The sequence below is a fragment of the Sparus aurata genome, chromosome 21 (genome assembly GCF_900880675.1).
Source record: "Sparus aurata chromosome 21, fSpaAur1.1, whole genome shotgun sequence".
NCBI classification, from domain to species: Eukaryota; Metazoa; Chordata; class Actinopteri; order Spariformes; family Sparidae; genus Sparus; species Sparus aurata.
Genome location: NC_044207.1, coordinates 6,401,085 through 6,423,672, shown reverse-complemented (window position 1 = coordinate 6,423,672; position 22,588 = coordinate 6,401,085). Strand labels below are relative to the sequence as shown.

At 40.0% G+C, this 22,588-nt stretch overlaps 1 protein-coding gene across 1 annotated transcript in view; it reads left to right on the top strand.

The window, feature by feature from the left end:
* Positions 1–22,588, top strand: part of brinp2 (bone morphogenetic protein/retinoic acid inducible neural-specific 2) — a 257,294-nt gene that overhangs the window by 182,296 nt on the left and 52,410 nt on the right. Inside the window, exon 6 of the mRNA XM_030402782.1 lies at positions 10,710–10,946. Within this exon, the coding sequence (XP_030258642.1) occupies positions 10,710–10,946 (237 nt within the window). The remainder of the gene's footprint in view (positions 1–10,709; positions 10,947–22,588) is intronic.

The window sequence follows — 22,588 nt, the reverse complement described above, 5'->3', positions numbered from 1 at the left end:
TCACCAGCAAAGGGAGTCCGACCAACTCTCACAATCCCTGCCAGTCTGTCAAACATACTGTACATGTCACATGTAAAAGTGAGCTAATGTAAGCCAAGAAAACCCAAGTAAGACTGGTATAATTTGAGGGGACACACTACTTTTCTTCACTACCTGCAAGAGGGATGCTTCTGAAGGACAATGTTACAATAGTAACAGAGCTTCATAGCTTGAAGCTAAAGGCCACTGACCAAGCTGTCGTATTTGTAATGTTGGGAGTGGGAATGTGTTGTCAAAGTAGGTATTGTATGGCAAGGATTGTATAATGCAAGCACAAAAATGTATCTGCAGGGCTGCTTTAAATGACACCATTGCCCGCTGACAGATGCTCGGTGGCTTTCACAGAGGGACTGAAGGAAAACCTCTACCAGATCCTCCCCCCCCCCCGCACCCCAAATGCTTCTTTAGAACTCTGCTGGAATTCCATCAATAGTATGAGCGTGGCCCCAGGACAGATGCTGAACGACACTTACGAGCTCCTGCAGGCTGAGGGGTCCGTCAAGTGCCTCCCTCTGCTCAGGCCTAACTCTGGGCAGTCAATGAAAGGATTTTCTCAGCACACCACCTGTCACTGTATAACATGGTTTATAAATCATTTGCCAAATTCTTTATCTGTGCCTTCTCTGACATCACAGACCTCAATAACAATCTCAAATGTAAAGGCTGTTTAAAAGGAGGGTGAGATATAGAGGGGTAATGGAAGAGTGCCAGATTAAACTTCATTCTTTGAAAAAGTCCTTGCAACTATGGAGGCATTTTGCCCTTTTGAGTCAAATGCCTGTAGGATCTAATTCACTTTGCACAAACTCATCTATTCCCAACTTTGCTGAGCAGCATTGTGCATCCACCCACCATGTAGCTGAATCTTTGTGAAAGACAACACAAAACTACTGCAAAAGAGCACAAAACAGCTGAAGAAAGCAGGAACCCGGCTGAATAAAATGTGCATTTTAGTCTTTTATGACAAGTCTGCAGAAAATTCAAGCGACAGTCAGATGGAAACATCACAAGTTAGAAAGAGAAAGAAGGCAGCTATAAAGATAAGCATAAAGAGGGACATAGAGAACGTGTCATTCAGCAACATCTGTGCCAGCTCATGTATACTTAAGCTGGGTCGCTGCCAAAGCCTGAGGCTCTCGAGAGCAGTAGCACAGTCCAAGGGTACACAACACCATCTCCTCTACAGCCAAGAGTGCATTCCAGTGTAGTGGACCAAGCACTCACTACAGCAAAGGCTCAGAGAGAACATACACACTTTCGGACACATACTGATAACAGAGGGGCGGTAATCATCGGGGAGGCTTAAGAGCGTCAAATTGGCCAAAATGGAAAGTGTGGTCTCTGCTGGAGACTGAAGGATAGAAAGAGAGGGAACCATGGGTCTGCTATTTCTGGTCTACTGGTGTGATCTAAATCTACTGCTTGATGGAAGCAAAGCGCTATGGGTAATGACCCTAAAAGCCCCCATCCAAAGATGACACCCCGAAGTTCTTTCTTTTCCTGAAACTCATGGTGGGGACTGCAAAACAGGTGCCTGAGGAGGAATCCTTCTTTTCATTTTTATTTTTTTTATCACTGTTGTCAGCAAAAGCACAAATTACATAGTTTTCTCTTTTTCCTGTTTCTTCAGTCAATGACATCTCCTGTCATTTCAGATACCTGCCGCTCCCCACCTGTCATGTAGTTTGTTCCAGTATAAACCCATTCCGCTGGTCCCCTTACCCACCAGCAAACCTGTTTCCTTCACTATCATTACCTCCCCTGGATTTGTACCAGCCCTGTTTCACTGGATATATCAAGTCTAAGTGTTCCAGCTTTAGTTTCTGTTTCTCGTCCACCTGCCATTTTTCATTTATGTTATTTGTAGATGTAAGGGGACACTACATTAACAAATACAGAGGCAGAGACATACCATACATAGAAATAGATGGGAGAAAAGATTTCGATTCAAACAACATATAGCATGATGTTCTGTGTACATTTAATCAGAAGGAATGCAAGACAACTAGACAAAGCAAACCAAAAAAGAAGAAAAGACATTACTTACTGTACAACAATACTACTACTACTACTACTACTACTAATAATAATAATAAAACAATTGTAATAATATGCAAGCAAGTTACTGTTGCCAAGAGTTGTTATGCAGAGCAAAGCATGTGTATGTGTGTGTGTGTATTTATAACTGAGAGAAGAGAGACTGAAGACAGAGCAAATAACCAAATAAGTGATATCAACCTTGAAGTTGGCACCTTGGGGCACCACCCATGGGGCTGCAATGGGTATTAGGGCGCCAGCAGAGGCGGATTTCTTCAGGCCGTGTCCAGACCCATAGAAGGCTTCTGGCCTATTGTAGATACTTATGGCCCTTTCCTGAGCCTGCCCCTATGCTGTGGGTGCCAGCCAGTTGAGCTGGGTGGGCGAGCTGTGTTGGTGCTGGGAGATATTAACATGTTTTGAATCAAGTGAACTGTCTCTGTGCTGTCTATTTACTGGCATTGGCTGGATTACTATTTGGTGGAACTTAGTAGGCGATTTAGGAAGGGACCGTGGGGGAAGCTGTCCTTTAATGCGTCCGCCTTGTTAACCCGCTACCCCTCCGCCATTGCCACTGCATATTATTCACGAGAATATAGCAATTCAGTTAAAATATTTTTTTAACTGTATCTTTAAATATGTGTGCAACCATAATTGAACTGCGTATGTGTAAACTGCAAAATTTGGTGAGTGAACTAGTGTTGCCCTTGACAGTGAATGTGAAATGTATTTCATTATCCTACTTTTGAATAAAACAAGTAATGGATTACTATTTAATTCAAGAAATCCAATTACTCAATAAGATATGTTTATGAATTATTGCTATTTATTAGTATGAATGCAAAGTTTGCTATGAATTCGTAATGAATCGTGATTGATTCATGAATTCATGTTTTTTGAAAGGATGATAACGGTGTTTCTCTTCCGCATGTACTTGATCATTCATTCGACGAGATGTATGGTGTGTTCGTTTGTCTGTGGTGTGTATAAATGTGTTTGACTGAAAGCGCGTGACGGACACCAGGTATAGCCAATGCTTACTCTGGCACTAAGGAGGATCCAGTAATAACAAATAACACAAAAAGGCAAACGAAAAAAAATACAGAAAATAAGTAAATTGAGGTTGACGAAAATTATAGAAGTAAACGAGTGAGCAGGTGAGAGAGTGACGTGTGATGTGTGTGTGATTGTTACAGCATGTTCCCAGTTCCACCTGCCTGCCCTCTGCCCTAGCTGACTGATCACCTGTCAATGTTCACTAAGTAAATGATTGATTGCTTCCAACTTCTCTGTCTCTTGAGTTCACCTGTATTTGTTCAGAACTATTACATTATGGAGGATTGATGATTGATTTATTCACGGAGTGACGTTTCTCATCACAGAGCAGGATGTAATGACACCAATGTTAGATAAATTATAAGTATTAAACAAACTGAAATTCAAGGAAAAGTAGCAAAAAGGAGGCTTCATAATGAGTGACCCAAATTTTTCCCTTCTTAATCATTAGTCCCTATTATCTACAGCATTTTCGTGTGGTATTCAGAGTGAAGGCTGATGAGCATTTAGCAATCATGACCCATTTCATAACATCAAATAGCAAATTAAAACCAAAAAAGAACACTTGAACATACCATATATGAGCATTATTAGAAGGAACTAAAACGACACAAACAAACTTTGGAAAACATGAAATTGAGGTTTACTTTGATTTTTTAGTGTGGTCAATACCCCATCTGCTGACACGGAGGGAGAGATGTTTATATGGTTACGACTGTCACCAACCAGCGATGAGCTCACTGGTTGGTGAAAAGGGCTTTCATTTTAGCTTCCATTCAAATCTTGCGGATGTGATTCATTTTATTTATTTCCTCTTTCAGACTAATGTGTATGCAAAAATTCTTAAAGAGTCATGTTAAAGGACTCGTAAGTAAACCTGCAAATCAATACCACCTTCAAGACATTCATAAAGATGTAATTACATAGATGAAACATAGTTAAGGGTTAATATTCATCCTAGACACATGGTTTAACATATTGAAGTGGCGTTTTTATCCATTTTGGATTAGCAGATGTGAGTCACAAGATGAACAAGACAACCATTCTGCTGAATACTAATGTGCTGTGTGTCAAAGGTGAAAAGCAGCAAGGTGAGCAGAGGAGGAGTGATAAGTGTTCCACTCTGCCTGACGAACATGTTGAATAACCTGTCCTTATTTTAATCTCCACTTCTATTACATTCCCTATAAAAATCTACCAGGTGCTACAGAACAGATTTTCCCATCTTTTCTTCTCTGATATAAACGAATATTGATTATATGTGTGTATATGTATATATATATATATATATATATATATATATATATAAATATATACAGGCCCGGTTGTACTCACCGAAAAAACCCTAAACAGATGAGACGCGAAATACAGCAATAACAAACATTTACATTAAAAATCATTGTAGGCCTATATTGCTGAATGATATCACTTAAATGAAATCATTAGGCTTAATCTAACCTTTAATCAAAGTTGCATGGGCCTGAAAGGCTGCAGCGTGGTGGTCTGAACCCATATGGGCATCAAGCACATCTTTTCTGTACATTGCAGAAGGGATCTCAATGAAAACCCTCTGGGATGGTCCTCTTTTAACGGGCTGCTTATGCTGACGGCATAAGCGACAAAACTTCCCTACACATAATTGAGATTCGATCAGTTATAGAATATTTTTTTTAACAAACACATACGTTTTTTATTCATTTTATTATAACGGAGTTACATACTTTTGACAATGCCTGGGAAAACTAGCCTGTTGTCTGGGTTAGTTTCATCATTATTGCTTACCAAAAAAAAAAAAAAAAAAGCTAAACAACAAATTGTAAACTCACCATGGGGAGTGTGGTACAACTAAGCGCTGTAGTTATGGTTATTACTGTATTTTTTTTTTTTTCTGGGTCAATGTTACCAGTCAGTCCGGGCCCGTGGTCACCCTTCGGATGGTGGTCGGCAGTCAGACCGACGTCACCCGTCGGTCCGGGCCCGCGGTCACCCTTCGGACAGGGGTCGGCAGTCGGACCGGTGTCAGGGGCAGTAACGCTCCTCGAGCAGCCCCCCTCTCCACTGCAATCTGCCCCCCTTTCTTCCGTCTCACCTGCACCTGTCATTTTTTCCGGAGTTGCCTCTGTTACTCTCCCTTCATCTATTTTCCTTGGCTCTGGAGTCTGGCAGAAGAATTTCTTTATATTAAGTTGTCTGTCACCCGCGATATTTTTTCTTTTCTTCGGCGGCGCCACAGTTGGTTAGCTAACAAACCTTAAACATCCCAGAATATATGCCTCTTAGCAGCGGTACTTGCGCTGCACAGAGGCGCTCCTAATGTAAATGATTATTGATTTATAAATAAATTGATCGGTGGCTTATTTTTGGCATATTGATTTTTTTTTGGCCTGGTGGGTTAGGGTTAGGGTTAGGCCTGTACAATGGTAGGGGAAACACTGTGTATATATATATATATATATATATATATATATATATATATATATATATATATATATATATATATATATATATATATATACATACATACACCAGGGGTATCAAAGGGAACAATTAAAGTAATCAATTGAGAGATAGTATAGAGATAGTATTGAGAATCTCCAGTTTCTTAGCAAACTTAATGGATAGCACCACCAGTTCTCGCTTAGAAATAAAAAAAAAAAAACCTCTGATTAACGCATCTCCTGACTCACTCAGCAAACCATCTGCTTTAGTTTTTTTCTCACTGCAATGTTTGATGACAGCAAGTTTGATTTTACTTCTGCTTCCCCATGAGATCAGGGGAAGAAAGAAAGAAAGAAAGAAAGGAAGAAAGAAAGAAAGACAGAAAGAAAGGATGGAGCACAAACCAAAGAAAGTAAGGAAAAAAGACAGGAAAAGAGAAAGAAAGAAAGAAAGAAAGAGAGAAAGAAAGAAAGAAAGAAAGGATGAACAAACAAAAGAATGAAAGAAAGAAAGAATTATATCGACAAGCAGCGATGTGGAAAAAGTGACAGAAAGTTGGATAGTGATTAGTGATTGGTGGGTAGAGTGTTATTAAGCTGTCTCCCAAACTGAAGAAAGCCCTGCCAGACTTGCAACTACTAGACACACACACACATACCCGCACGCACGCACACGCACACGCACACACACATACACAAGCATGTAAAAACCTCAGAGCACCTGCCAAACCATGGAAGAGGAGAAATGCGAGTAATTACATCTCTTTCCAAGCCATTGAAAGAGTAAATACCAAAGAAGACATGCATATTCATAGCAGGGCACAGTGGGATTGACTTGGCTGTTGAGAAGCCGGGAGAAGGGAAGCTTTTGACACAACAAATTGATGATTATGAGACAGACAGGAAGAGACACATGGACCAACAGACAGATTCAGAGAAGCAGCAGGGACACCGCGCCGCACGTCTTCTGAAAGCCGCCTGCTGCTTTCTAACAGATGACGATGCACTTTTAACATTACGCCTCGGCTTTGAGTTGGTTTAAAAGGCTTTGCAGTCAGGAAACTTTGGCAGCATAATCAGCACACCACTGTACTTTTAATATAGCCTAATTTAAATTATGAAAGGAGTGCAATTGAAACTATGATGTTACCCTGCTGTTAAAGGGGCAATTTTTAAGATGAAGCCAGAATTTAATTTCAAAACACTGACAAAATGAACTAAAATGTTCAACTGAGCTGAAGCAGCAACGTGTATGTCCTGCGTTGCAGAGATGAACTGGACTGGAAGTATTTGGATGGTTACACATCTTTTGTTTTTTAGGCTCTGAGCTTGAGAACATTCAATCTGAAGTAAAATAATGGACCCTGCATTAAAATGCAAAATCTCTGCTTTAATTTGGTGGGGTTGGGTGGCTGGTAGACCAAGGAGCACAAGTCTTGGAGATAAGCAGAACATTTTTGGCAGAAATAACCCTTAATGACCGCCCAGCAACTGAGGAAAGCCCTACAGGATGCAGGCAGACATGTTTCATTCTGAACGATCAACAGTCCTTAATAGCAGAACCTCAGAGGATACAAAAATCCACCTCTACCCAAATTAGAGGAGGGTAGAGTAGTTGCAGTAGGATGCACTGAAGGATGAATGCAGAGGTAAGCAGGAGAGTTCTGTGTGCTCAGATTCAGTCAAACTCACTGGAATACACTGCATCATTACATCTACATTTTTTACACATTAGAGCATTTCGACAGGAATTCCTGTTGCCGGCCTCTGTTCTCAACTAATTATAAAATGTACATCAGTAATGATTTTCAACTTGAATAGTTTGTTCATCGAGATCTGATGTGATTAAAGTGTTCCCTTAATTTATTTTAGCAGTACTTGGTTCCATTCCATAATTTCTAAGTAGCCCAGTTGAGTTGGCCATCTAAGGTCGTGATGCAGAGCAGACAGACTCAAGTCAGCTAACTGATCTTCTTAGCTTCATGGATAACTGAGCTACTTGCTAATGGCAGCCACAGCCAAATATGGCCACAGCAAATTTTAGAGTGAGCAGCAGTAAGCAGATATGCTGCCCTTATTCTTATGGGAGCTACCTTCAGAGTCATTAGACCTTTTAATAAACATGATGACGAACAGTGTTTCCTTTGGCTTGAGCTTTTATTTGTTATCAACTCTGTGGCTTGGGTCCTCAGTTAATACAGTACAAACTTCTATCATAAACGATGTGAAAACAAAATTTTTTTTTGAATGAAAAAAACTTAAATTGGCCTGTATGCTTTAACTGCCCAAATTATGAGCCAAGAGTTTTATACTCCTTATGTTTTCTGAGCTTTTATACAGTCATTTGATAATATTGAATGGCCATGAATCTGTGTATTGGCCTACTGGCGGCATCTTTCAGGAGGTTGGTGCCACCCTTCAGTTGTGAAAACTTTGCAAGTATGCCATTTTCACATGAGTCATTTTTGATTTGGCAGAGTAAGCAAAACCACAGGTGTTACTGAAAATGTTAACAATTACTCTGTTCTATTCACGTGTGCCATGACAGGGAGCCAGCATGAATAATAACAGGACCCTGAACCAAAGCAGCAAAATGGAATTCAGCCATCATTACTTTTATTATTTACACCAGGACATTTGCCACTGCTGAAATGTCAAAATAGCTGGCTCGAGAGACAAATGAGTGAGGCAGAAATGTCATGAACAGATACCAGTATGAATGTGTGAGGTGACATGATTAATCGTGATACCATAAGTAAATTGAATGGATTTTATTCCTTTTACATTGCTTACTACAGTCTGCACTGCGCCCAGGAAGCAAGCTTCGTGCTAAAACTTTCAAATTGTTCACCTTTCGTAGTGTTCATCAGAGTCAGCCAACTACGTGACTGACCAGTAGTAACCATACAGGCCATTCTGTGCTTTGCTTTCAGATCTTTCTAATTTTCTAACGAATACAACGAAGAATCATTCTGTAAAATGTAACTGAACATATTAAAAATACAGAACATTACAACACTCTTGTCTCATTCAGACTATCAGAACAGAAAGTGAGTCTGATGATCATTATTACACTGCAAAAACTGAGAAGTTTCTGGTCAAAACATACACCTAATTTAACCCAGAAAAAAAAGCATCTCAAATGGGACTTTTTTTTGTACTTTTCTCACATGTTGCATTCAAAGACTTTTGATTGTTTGTTTGTTAGTTTTTACCTTATTACAAGGAAGAAACATCCTTTGTTAATTGTTTTTTCTTTTTCACTTATTTTTGAAGTGGCATTTTTATCCAGTCAATTCAGAGATGTGATTCATAACTTAATGTAATATTGACTTTTTTTTTTGTTCTGGTTTTTGACCTGGATTGAGGTAGAAGTATATTGTTATTTTGTTTAAATGATATATACTGTCCTATACATGTATGCACATCTATACATACATGTTCATGTATGTACTTAATGTGTGTATGTATTTATGTTTGTGTGTAATAATAATGATCATAAAAGTTATACTAATAATAATGATGATTATGATGATAGTAAATATGAAAAAATAAAAAACAAGCTTTGTTTAACTTTTACTTATGGAAAAAACACATAAATCCTGAAAAATATTGTGGAAAACTGTGACTGAATATTTGCTTTGCTTTATTTTCTGTTTGCTACAAACAGCCATTACACCAATGGAAGTACTCAGACTCCAGTCATATTTAGATCTTGAGTTCTTTGATATACTTCCTTCAGTTTCTTCCACTCACGAATTGGAAATATATGATGATTACTACAAATTCTACATGAACCAAATTCTAGATGCATTTTTGCCTCAAGTCATCCTCATTTGCAAATTCCTGTTCATTTTGGCCACAAATATCTGTTTTTGGCTGTTATGTGCAACCATATCAGTCTGAGAACACCACTGTCTTTTTGTGTTAATTCAATTTTCCATATTTACAGTCTAACAGAACATAACAGAATTTGCCTCTGTAAAGCTCATATGTCTGCCACGGCCCAACAGTCCCCTCTAGTTCAATCATGGTTCTACTATGCTATGATACATCAAAGCGGCATCCAAAAGGCACACATCATTTTCAGTGGGAAAAACTGAAAAAAAAAACAAAAAAAAAAAACAGGGATATCAAATTTCAGTGTCTACAGATTATTGATGCATTGATCATGAAAACAGTGCTCAACATCCATCATCACCATGATTATTAATGTTGGTATTCTTTTACACATCAAGACATGGAAAAAGTTCAATGGCATCTCCACATGTCTTAATAAAGTACTGTGATGATGATTTACGCATCTCCATTACACAGCAAGAGGAAGAAATAACGAAACCTGCAGATAGGAAACAACCTGAACATGGCATTTTGAAACATCAGGATGTTTATGGTGACTGCACACTGGGTGACATTTGCTACTGATAGTCCCAAAACTATTAAAATATGCCCCTGGGCAGGCTTCTGAACTTACTGTATATGCAGTCATATGCCTGCTGCAAGAGCTGCAGCTAAAAATGATACAAGCTGAGCTGTTCTGAGAAGAACAATCTATTGCCCCTGTGATAATACCACCATACATGAACAGCAGACATTTTCATATGCAAGAGCTCCCCACACAATGGACACAAGTGGCTGATGAGCTGTTGTCTTTGCACATGCTGTCTCTATGGCCTCAGCTATGATAAAATACGATATTAGTGTCAGTGTATCTGCTGGGACAAAGGCTGTACTGCACTTGAGCATTCTAATAGTCTGTATTCCGATGTATGTATGTCGGCTTTTATTTGAATTGTCATTTTACTGTTAGACTGTGAATATATGACATCTTTAAAATTAATCTCTCTATTTTTCAGCTCCCTGATGGGTTTAAAAGTAATGTTTATAATCCTGTAAGAAATTATATTATGTACAAAATGCTATGCTAAGAATTTCCTTTTGCAATGTCCTTTGATGTATCAGGAAACGCCTTCATGTTATGTTCGTAGTCTAAAAATGAAACGCAACATTCTGAACATTTCTACTTTCAGCCTTGCAAAAATAACCTGTGAGAGAATGTAAAAAATAACAAAAAAAAAAAACCCCACTCTATTCTAAATGAAGAAATACCTCACCATGTGTTTCTCTTATTTTTTCCAGGATTGCAAGATGTCCTGCCAGAGTTCCTGCGTGGGCGTTTTGTGGAGGCAGCCCTCAGCTATGTGGCATGCAACTCGGAGGGCGAGTTGCTCTGCCGCAACAACGACTGCTGGTGCCGATGCTCTCCCCGCTTCCCAGAATGCAACTGTCCCTTCGCTGACATCAAGGTCATGGAGGAGAACCTGGAGAAGAGCAAAGAGGCCTGGAGCGGCTTCAACCAAGAGTTCATGGAGTCAGGTACGAACTGGATGCTTCCTATTAAACTTTGTTTATATGGAAACTGCCACCACTAAGGTTGTGTTGATTGAGGTTTTAGATGAGTGTTTAAAACGGTGACAAAGACAGTCAAAAAAGCTTCAACTTGAATACAGTTTCAGTTATGCTGAATTATCTTTTAGTTTGACTTTAATACAGTGGACCTTCCTTCTGAAGACTGGGGTACGTGTCTTATTCTCCATCAAGACTCAAGTATCACTTACGTTAAGTGGCATGAGTTATGTCACTTATGCAGCTACTGTTATGTTTACAAGACTAGACGTAGTTATTTTAACTCAAATTCGGATATTTTCTTGAACCTAACCTTGACAATGTTAATAGCAGTCCAAAAGTCATAATATGTCAGCTGTTTGTCAGCAAGCTTTATCTTGCAAGTCTATCTGGATGTTTTATATTATGTATAATACCATGGTCTGGGGGAATACTTGATTCTGATTGGCTGCAGGGTGTCCATTAATCCCTGATATATGGACACCTACTAAGTAGTTCCAGTCAAATTGTCTGTTCACTGTTCTAAAATAATGCGCTTACTGGTGTAAAATGTATCCACATGAAAAAAAAATCTGAATATTTTATTTCCAACACTGAGTGCAGTCCGTCAGTCCTTCAGTGCCTTATCCTCTGAACACCACAGGATGTTCGTGAAAATCTTGATATTGATTTGGGGAAAGTGACTTGACTGGTTAGCTAGCGAGTCTTGTTGTTAAACATACTGTCAAATTATATTTACTGTTTGTCAACCATATGCAATGTCATTAACTTTAAATCTTGCTAGCATAGCGTTAGCTTTCTGGCTCATCGCTGAGCAGACTAGAATATCTCCCGTTACCAAGTCGTATCTAAGGTCCATCCTATATACTGGAAGAGTGAACAATGTTTCTGTTGCATACGAACCTTCCGGGAGGGTAATGATTGTTCCAGGTATTAGTCAAACCCTCAGGCGTTACCAGGGAAACTTAGTTAGGGCTTGTGAAAAACTTTATATTTTGATTGTAAACGCATGAAAATATAAATTAATGGTCTTAATTTCTTTTCTTTGGCAAGTGACCATGGTATAAGCAGGATAATGCCCTTCAAGGTGTCCATAATCAGGAATTAAGGGACTTTGCGGGGGCAACCTCCTCTGCGCGTCGGTTCTTAGGCCTCCGTGTCGTCCATTAATTTCTGATTATGAACACCTCATTGGGCATTATCCCTTACATATACTGTATGCCAGGCCACTCGGAGGTTGTAACCCTTAGGTCAACGTTTCATCCAGTCAGGTACTTTATCAGTTGGCATGACTATTGTGGGCAAATACTAGATCTGATTATATCTATGTTAAAAACTTTCTGGCATACATTAATAATGAGATTATATGAAAGCCACTTTGTGTAGAATACACTAAATCAACTTTTTTAAGTTAGCTTATTTTTTTTGTATAGTAACCTTTTTACATACTCATTTAATCCTGGTCGATATTGTTCATAACAACAGAATTGATGCATCCTCCTTCCAGAGAAAATCTGGAAAGAATTCTGTCATCTCGACTCCTCAAACTTAGTGAAGAATCTAAGATCTTGCTTGGTTTGCCATCCCCATATACCTGCTCCAAATTCTATATACATAATCAACCATCAGCAGTGTTTAGATTTTAAAATTGGAATTTGCAGGCATCCATCCTGCCTACCTATCATCTCCCCTATTCTCATGCTCTTTGCCTCTACTGAAAGCTAAGCTCTCACCTCTGAACACAGTCCTGGCTGTTAGTGAAAGTAAAGTCACAGTCACTGCCAGATTATAAAAAAAAAAAAAAAAAAAGAAAATACATTTTGGGTCACGCAGGCGAAACAAAATCTGTTTCTGTCCTGTATAGAACAGTTATGCATATAACAACTGTTTTATGAATTCTGGATGACCACCAGATGTATTATCTGGGCATTAGCAAGGCTGGTTACTGTGGGGGTGTGTGTGCTGCATTTGAATGCAGTGCCGATTTTGTGATGGGGGTGTGTTCAAGCTAAAATGGGATGTTATGGTAGTGGTTACATTTATTCTGATGGCATGAATTTGTTTGAAGAACAGGATGTTCCTGGTGAAAATAGGTGCTTTTATAGCCTTACTGTTAGTCACATTTTAATTCTCGAGCCTACCTTTTGGATGCTTCAAAAGAACAGACTGTTCAAATCCAACACAGCTCCCATGTGTTGAGTGGCTTATGAGTTTCAACTCCCTTAGGGTGGTCTTTTAGACCAGTAAAGGAAAGTTCACACCAAGAACAATAACTATCACAATGTCTATTTGTATAAATGTATCTTCAGTGTCCACAACTTTAACGATGAAGACAGTGGAGCGAGGTACTGTTGGGATCATCCTCAGTGCGGTTTGATGAACAATAGAAACAGTGATGGTCAATCAAAATTAATCTGAATTTACAGGGCCATCAATAAGCTTGATTTTGGGAGTGCCTATACTATCGGTTTTATAACTGTATTTCTAACTCACATAACTCAATGTTGGTGGTTTGTGCAACAGATTCTCCCAGAATCTCTCTGTTTGGTTATATAAATACAACTTTTAGGTTGTAACCTTACATAGCGTGGCTTCGTTTATAAAGTACCTCCATTATGACCATTTTGATACAGCCTAAGGATATACTGACTGTGTTGCAGTGATTTAGAGAGATGAGCTCTGGGCAGCTGGACAGGGACCATGTTGTATAAGATCGTTCTGTTCCAGTTACAGATGTAGCAGGTGGGATGGTGATGATTTATAGCTCCAAGCTGGATGCGGTTTATTCACAATAACACTCTGTTTATGCAGCGTGTGCCCGTGAGGTGTTGTTCTAACCATGTTCATCATCACTTGTGATATTTACTGAAAGGCAGTGTGCATTTCTCAATTATGTGATTATCGTCATTATATGACACAGTGTGTGTGAAAACTCTATATGAGCAACTGGTTTATTTTTTGAGGGTTCTTTCAGTGCTGTATGGGCAAAACTTTGTCTTTATCAGTGTATGTCAGTGTCTTTATTTAGATGTTATGGTGACAGTCTATTTCTCAGATCTCAGTGTGGAGGGACATTGTGTTTTAGGTCCATCAGCCAGCTGTTTCTATCCTTTATGCAGACATTCTTTGACAAGTAAACTCCAAAAGAGAAAGCAACTAAAGCGAATCCAAAATCTTTCTGAGTACAACACAAGGTTGTCTTGCAAGATTTTAGCGTGCTGTCCAACTTTTGAAGCAAGGGCAAGTAGCATTTGTTGAACAGTGGAGACAAGTTAAAATTAAGGGATACGTGTAAGTGCTTACACATAATGTAGTAGTAAAAAAGTAAAAGCTGTGTTTTCCCTAGGATATTTTTACGTTTTTGTACCTTTGCAAAGTGTGCCATCTGGAAGATTTCAAAGTGTCTGCTGGCAGCAGATGGACTCTAAGCAAATTTCCTGGCCCCCCATCCCCCCAGGATTTTTGCCTATGTAATTTGATAAACAAGTTATTATTTTGTGTAACCCCCAGCACCTACTGGATGACCATTTACATCCATTGGGTGTAAGCTAGCAACAAGTTAACTGTCATTAACTGTTTATTCTCTCAATTATGCATACTTAACTGTCCTTGTTTTTTTTTAATTAATTTGCATTATCAAATGGTGCCAATTAACTTAAAATGAATTGCATTTTAATGATATGGCTATCTTTCATGAATCGTGTCTAATAATAATTAATATCTCTGAGGGAATTGTCGTTTTTCTTTGATTGAGAGCTATTGTGTCATGGTGCCTCGAGTGCACAGTAAGGCCATTTCCTGAATCAGGCCAACTCTTTTGGCCTGCTGACCCTCTGCCGATCATACTCTTGTCTTTGTGCTTGTAGCGTTCAAAGCTCCAGAGGATGGTGGCTATTGCATTTCTTACAACACATTTGGTGTGATAACGTACACTTTTGTTCTTTTTAGGTTCTTTAGTGGCTTGCAAGTGATGAAATGACACATTATTGCCCCAGATTGCTATGAAGCGTGTTTGCAGTGTCTTTGCCCTCACAACCTCTGTTTTCGCCATGCTTCTTCGGAACACTATGTTTGTTGGTAAATCTAACTGTTGTTTTTAAGAGATTGAATTTACTTTTTTGCACACTTTAAGGCCTGTTAAAGATTCCCTCACTATTTGATTCTCTCACATGAGAAACAACCATTGATTGTATAGAATAGTAGACGTCACCCTTAAGTTTCTGAAGAGCCAGGGTACCTGTCACTCAAAGCGACCCAGTACTAATTATGCGTCCCTTTAAATCCTTTATATGGTTTAAACCAATTAGTTGTTTAGTGGCAACTGGAGACACTGCAATCTTTGGTACTTCCGCAATGTTTTCGGTTCTCAGACCGGGAGATAGGCACTTGTTCCAGAAGGTCTGGCTCTGCACCCAACTCTCTCCTCCACAGCTGACTGGCTCTGAGCAGCTGAGCACACGCTTTGCTCACTCACTCCATCCAATCCACAACTTTCGCAGCAGAAATGATATACTGTGAGTTAAAGACACCAACGCTATCAGCAATAGAAGTATCCAAAGGCATAGTAACTGTAGTACGAGCAGCAGTATTAATATATATACTGTATTAGAAGAAGAAGGATGAGAAAGAATAACAAGTTGAAGTAATAGTATTCTCAGTGGCGAAAGCTAAAGTTAATTAGAAGAATAAGTCATTCGAATTTATGCAGACATAGTGTTAAGGCCTTTCCCCCTTCCTGTAGAATTAAGAGGATAACTTCAGAGCAGAGTGAGTTATTTCTACTGAGGAAAGCTGATAATTAAAGAAAACTTATTCATTTTCTAAAATCACAAAACTTCTGCCTTGTAATATGGAATTTGACTCTTTATCTGTTTCCAGCGTTCTTTTTGCATTATTAGACATTACATGGTATGTGCGAAGTTTAGAGCCGGTATCCAGAAAGTTGTGTCTCACCATGCTGCGACACAATGACGGAGGCCCCGTCAGGTGTGCAGTCTCACGCTTGTTAAATCGATTTCCACCAAGCCAGGGAGCTTTATCAAAACTATTCATCACAGAGAGCGAGACACAGGTGTGTGATGTAATAGCGGCAATGATGCAGAACTATTCAGGCGTCACTTCCTAAATTGGCTGAAGCTTTGTCTTTCTTTCTCTTCTTCTTTTTTTTTTCTTTTTGCCTCATCTCAACACATCAGCAGCTCACGTCTTAATGACTTGGAGGGTGTAAGCGGGATTTAATTGGAGACAGGTTTCTGGCAGCTTTTCTTAAAATTTGTGAGTGTGCTGTGTTCCCTGCAGAGTTTCATGTGATTGTGTGTGCGATGCCGTTTACGTGGAAATTGCTTAGGGAGTGACATTACAAAGGTAAACAGCATTTCCGCGCATTCACTTAGCCTCTCTGATGGCACCTGACTTTTTAAAGTTGCTTTTTTGCTGTATATTAAATCTTTATAAAGAAACACTGACAGAGTATAGAGAAGAGAGGAGGAGGACGTGTAATTGCCAGGCTTTTCTTGTTCCGCTGACGTTATGGTTTTTGTCAGGAGCTTAACTTTGTGCTGTTTGTCATAAAAAACGAGGCCTTTAGTTCTTTTAGAGGCTTGTGTGTTTGAGTAAAGAGCTAAAAATATCAGGGAGGGCTCCTCGGTTCGTCACACACACACACGCGGACAGACAGCGCAGACAGGCAAATACTGTACACCCACAGGCATGTATCCAGGGGATCATCAAAGTTTTATCTAATTTTAGGGAACACACACGATCCACTTAGACGTTCACACACTTAACCCAACTCACACAAGGCAAGTCGAGATGAAAAGATGAATACAGAGAGATGAGGAGGGTAATCTACATAGCAAATATGTTTGACTTTGAGCCCTCTTACTCACTATCTCTTCCCGTCTTTTGCATCTTCTCTCTTTCATACACATGCTCAAAGTAGTTTTTGGCTTCTGGGGGTGCCTAGGAAGTTGGTCTGAGTCTTGTCTGCTGGGATGGGCTGATACATTTATTGCGGCAAGTAGAAAACAACTGCCAGGATTCTGTGTGTGTGTGTGTGTGTGTGTGTGTGTGTGTGTGTGTGTGTGTGTGTGTGCTAAAGACAGACATACGGAGGACAGAGAAGAGATTGAATCAGTCTCTTTCTGTGGGAGAGTAAAAGGGAGAATAACCCTAACCCTCAAACCTAAAGTAATCCCTCAAGTAAAGAGCAAAAGCTAGCTACACATCGATTTTTTTTTTTTTTTTTTTTTGTATAGGTCTCATATACAGATTGAGAAGGTTCTGGGAAGGTGTGAATACGTTTTGCATGGAACATCACACCTTTTGTGAGATTAAAACACAGCCATCTTCAAGGCTTAGCACTGGATTAATTAATACCTGGCTCAACTCAGTGTGTGCATAAGATTGTAGTGCCACCTTCCTGCTACAGAGCACTCTGGTTTGTTTCCTCTGTTACTGACTTAAAAGCTCTTTGTGAGTGCTTTACCTTCTGAGCTGAGGTACAGCTCAGAGGGTAGGATTTGAATATTAGTACTCCACAAGTGCTAATTGCAAGATTTGTTTTTGTCGTTACAGTGGCGTTTTAACATACTGTGCTAGGTTTTGCCTAATAAAATGGTTCCTGACATTATATACACTGTCAAAACGGACTCTAGACTCAGATGATGTCCTGTCCTCATAAATAGAGAAGGATGTGAAAGTCCATACAGGGAGGAGGTCACGGATGGATGGACAGGTTAAACTAGCACAAGACTTTCATTCAGGAGACTGCTGTTTGAGTCTGTAAGCAAAGGTTGTCGGTGAGTTCTGAACCTAAATGATCCCCTAAACCTCAATAAGGATTTTTCTTGCCTGAACCTAACCAAGCTACAAGCCTGCAAGGAAAGTCTGATGCATATGTCACTGATAAACTGCAATGGTCATGGTGTTTTAGGAATGGTGATATGTGTCTTTTTGGAGACTCTGAAAATTGAGTTGTTCAGTCTTGAGTATGTCAGTGATGAGGACAGGCTCTTGGACATACGAACATGAAATAGTTTTCTTATATAGTTTCCATCCATCCGTCTGTAACCCCTTTATCCCTTTTATGGGGTCACGGGGGTTTTTGCTGGAGCCAATCCCAGCTGTCCCCGGGCCCTCATCGCAGGGCCCTCACTGATGGCAGAGCCGCCATGCAAGGTGCCAACCGCACATCAGAAGGAATTTGGGGTTCAGTGTCTTGCTCAAGGACACTTCGACATGCAGCTCAGCTCAGCCCGGAGCTGGGATCTGAACCAGTGACCTTCCGATCACTAGCTGACCTGCTCTATCCGCTGAGCTACAGCCACCCTACCAATATAGTTTCCATAAGTCTATATTCTTCTTTCTTTTCTTTCATCAATAGTCTGTCTTTCAGTGTTCTGACACTGAAATTACACAAATCACAAGTCCATGCAATTCAGCTGAGGTGACATTTTTGGAGAGAGGCCCGTAATAGAAATGTTCCACCAGTACCAACACTGGTTTTCTATCCTTTTTTATATATTTTTTTTTATTTTGTTCATTGTGATGTCATTTCATGGAGTATCTTCAAATGCTTCATACTCTGTACTCCTCATCTAAAAGGTTATGCAAGTCAACAATTAAATGATTGGATGACCTTATTAAATGTTTTTCATTCTAAACAAATATGACAAAAAATGCCCCTAAAAACATTTTCTTTGCTAGAAATTAATGTAAGTCAAACAGAGGTAAAATCAACATTTTAGGGACTGTTTCTTAGCTGCTGATTAGCACATTTGGTGCACTCATAAGTATTTACACCAGCAGCTCAGTGTATCTGGAGTCGATTCCACATAAATTACAGTGCCCATCTTACTGTAATGAAAAGAAAACAAATCTAACTTACTTTCAAGTCAATAATTAGTAATTGAGTGACATTAAATTAAAATGAATGCAAAATGATATGGTATACAACATTTACTTATTAATACTTAAAATATTACTCTACCAGCGAGGTGTCACTGAGACAGATTAGCCTCATTTCAGTGACCTGTGCTAAATCCTTCTCCCTAAGTATGGCTTTCGAAGTTAATTAACCAACCTGAGCCATCACAGGTGACACAAGGCTTTACAGGATGAGGTGCCAAATTTAAGAGCAAAATGTATAATGGAATTCTGATAGGCATTAGGATTACCATATCAGCAGCACACACCGCCCAACAACCAAACCATTAATCTGAATCTTTGGATCATCACCTCAGCTGGAGTGAGGAATGAGAGTCCTCGGCCATCATACGTGTTGCATAGGGGTGTAACTAAGTAATGAGGTTGCTCATACATGAAACATAAGGTGGAGCTTCTCGGTAATAGGGATTCAATTCCCTGCTCCGAAGGGGGGAAGAAGGTAATGCTAACTTCCCACTGAGAGAAAGACGAGTGAGCAAGGAAATATACCATTTTGAAAAGAGAGACTTTGATCTTCTGCTGTGCTCTGTTCATGTTGGTCAATTGGGAGGCCAATATACCATTACATGTAAAGCATTAACTATCAGGACTAGTGCTCTTAAGAGCGGTTTTAAATCTCAATCTAGTCTCAAAATTGGCTTCGTCTTTACTTGATTTTGTCAGAGGACTCTGGATTTTACTTCATACCAAAACTACAGCACTGTCTTGGATTAAAAAAACAAAAAAAAACTAAACAAAAAAAAAAAACATTAGGTACATAATGATAATGTTTGTTTCTGGAAGACAACAGTCACCCAAAACCATATGAATGCATAGACAATTGTTTTCGTGTTTGGTGGCTGTTAAACATAAATTGTGTGTTGAGTAATGATGGTTACTTTGATATCAGCTGCTTAGTGTTCTTATTTGCTTGGAAAACAAAATGTACAGATCAAAAATGGTTAGTTGTTAGTGTTTGGTCTCGCTAGGTCTGAACACAGACCTTCAGTTTCACTAGTGTTTCACAAGTGTCAGTATTTGAGGACCTGAATCTGAAAGAGACTCGACGAACAAATACCTTTCTCCAGAATTGCCAGCAGCATCTTCAAACTGAAACATTTCGATATCTCTTTGTTGAATGTTTATTTGCAAGTCAGCACGGTATATTAACTGGTAACTATCACAATTTGTGTGTGTGTTTGTGGGTAGATAAGGAATCTTTAACAACAATTCCATCATACAATCTTTGTGGCATAATGACAATTAAATTAATCTTGACAACCATTAACACCTATTACTGTTTTTGAATTGGTTTTCTCAACAATTAGCAACGCAGCCTCAGAGGGCTGCTGCATTGCATTAGACTTATGTATGTTGTATTTGTCTAGTGGCACAAGAAATCTTTTACAGCTGTATGTCTGTTTGCCAAAGACTGACCATTACAAGACATCGTGGATAAGAAATTCAGGCATTGGTTCTGCTCTACCTGCTGCACCACAATGCCCAACACTAGACATACAGTGTAAATTGGATGTGGTTTGCAAGCTGAACCATTTTTTTCGATGTCCAATGAAGAAGCAGGTTTGTAATGTGACCATTAGGCCAGCTTGTCAGACCATCAGGCAAAGTGCAATATTGGATTAAACAACTCATTAAACACCAACCGCAAAGTTTTTTTTTTATGACTGCCATTCTCATTGTCAAAGCCATTCTGATTGTCACCATTGCAGGATGCACATACGCTGCAGAGCACAGCTTGCTTAGTGTTTGCCAGTCAAAGCTCTCCATCAAGAAAAGAGGGACACACTGAAATAATAATAGCCCTGTAATAGCTCAAGCAAAACAGTTTTTACTGGGCTTCATTAAGTCTGATAATTGCTCTGCCTAGTTAGATAGATAGATAGATAGATAGATAGATACTTTATTTATCCTGAGGGAAATTCAAGTGTCCAGTAGCATACGAAATACAAAACATACATTAGACATACATTAAACATACATTAAACTAAAATTAAAAACCCTAACCATAAGAATAGATTTAAAAATAGAATAAAAGATAAAATATAAAGTATTATATACATATATAATATATAAAATGAATATAAAATGAACAGTAGCTGCAGTAAACAGTGCAAAATGGTAGACAGTGCAAATGAAAGTGAAACAGTATAAATGGATGTGCAAATAGAGGTGGAAATTGTCCATTGTCTATTATCTATCTCCCTGCCTTTACTGAGAGCTGTTGTACTGATGGCGAGGGGGACGAAAGAGGTTTTGAGTCGGTTGGTGGAGCTGGACTGCTGTCTGCAGTCTGAGGTGGTGGGGTTGGGGGAGGTGATGGACATGGTGGGGGTGTGAAGTGGGCCGTCGCTGGTTGTGGGAGCTGGAATATCAAACCTGTTAAAAAACAGGTTTAGCTGGTTTGCTCTTCCAGCATCCCCCTCTCCTGTGATGTTGCCCTTCTTCTTGCAGCCTGTGATGGTTTTCATGCCATCCCAGACCTCCCTCATGTTATTATGCTGCAACTTCTGTTCTACCTTCCTTCTGTAGTCCTCCTTCGCCTCTCTCAGGTGGACCTTGAGTTCCCCCTGTACGCGCTTCAGCTCGTCTCTGTCACCATCCCTGAATGCCCTATTCTTCCTGTTCAGGATGTCCTTGACATTACTGGTGATCCAGGGCTTGTTGTTGGGGAAGCAGCGTACAGTTCTGATGGGGACCACAACGTCCATACAGAAGTTCAGGTAGTCAGTAGTGCAGTGTGTGACCCCCTCGATGTCCTCACCATGTGCTTCCTGCAGGACGCTCCAGTCAGTACATTCAAAGCAGTCCCTCAGAGCCTCCGCTGCCTCAGGAGACCATTTCCTGAAGGAGCATTTGGTCGTGGACTGTCTCTGGATCTGTGGTTTGTACTGTGGCGTGAGCAGGACCAGGTTATGGTCAGACTTTCTCAGTGGGGGCAGAGGAGTGGCAGTGTAGGCTTCCCCCACGTTGTCGTACAGGAGGTCTAATGTCCTGTTCTTCCTGGTGGGGCAGCTTACAAACTGGTGAAACTCTGGCAGTGTGGAGTCCAGTGTCACATGGTTGAAATCCCCGGAGATGGGGGAGTGTATGACGTCACACCAGGGGCAGATCTAGGGAGGGGCCAACAGGGGCCAGTGCCCCCATAACTCTGAGTCTGGACCCCCCTGTGGCCCCCCCGACAGGGAGTCTGCATTAATAACACAATGACAAATTTCTTGCAATGATTTTGTTCTGAATGGAAAGGCAGAAATAAAGTGTCTCAGCAGTTTACCACCCAATCAAAATTGCTGAAATTGGAAACATTGCTTTGTCTGAATGAGGGATTTGTCCTTTTTTCCGGGTTGTATGTGCCCCCTTACAAAAAAGCCGGCCCCAACCTGGTCTCCCTATTAAAACTGGTCTAGAACCACCACTGCGTCACACGCGGTATCTGCGTGCGCATGCGGAGGGACGTAAACAACAACAGCAATGGCGTGGGAGAACTCTCTGGGCATGTAGTACGGCCTGAGACCGACTGCCAGCAACTCAATGTCTCTGTTGCACACGATCTCCGTCACCGTAGCATGCCCCTGGTTGCACCATCTGTTGTTGATAAACAGTGCGAGTCCCCCTCCTTTGCTTTTGCCGCTGTGTCCACAGTCCCGGTCCGCTCTCACTGTAGTGAA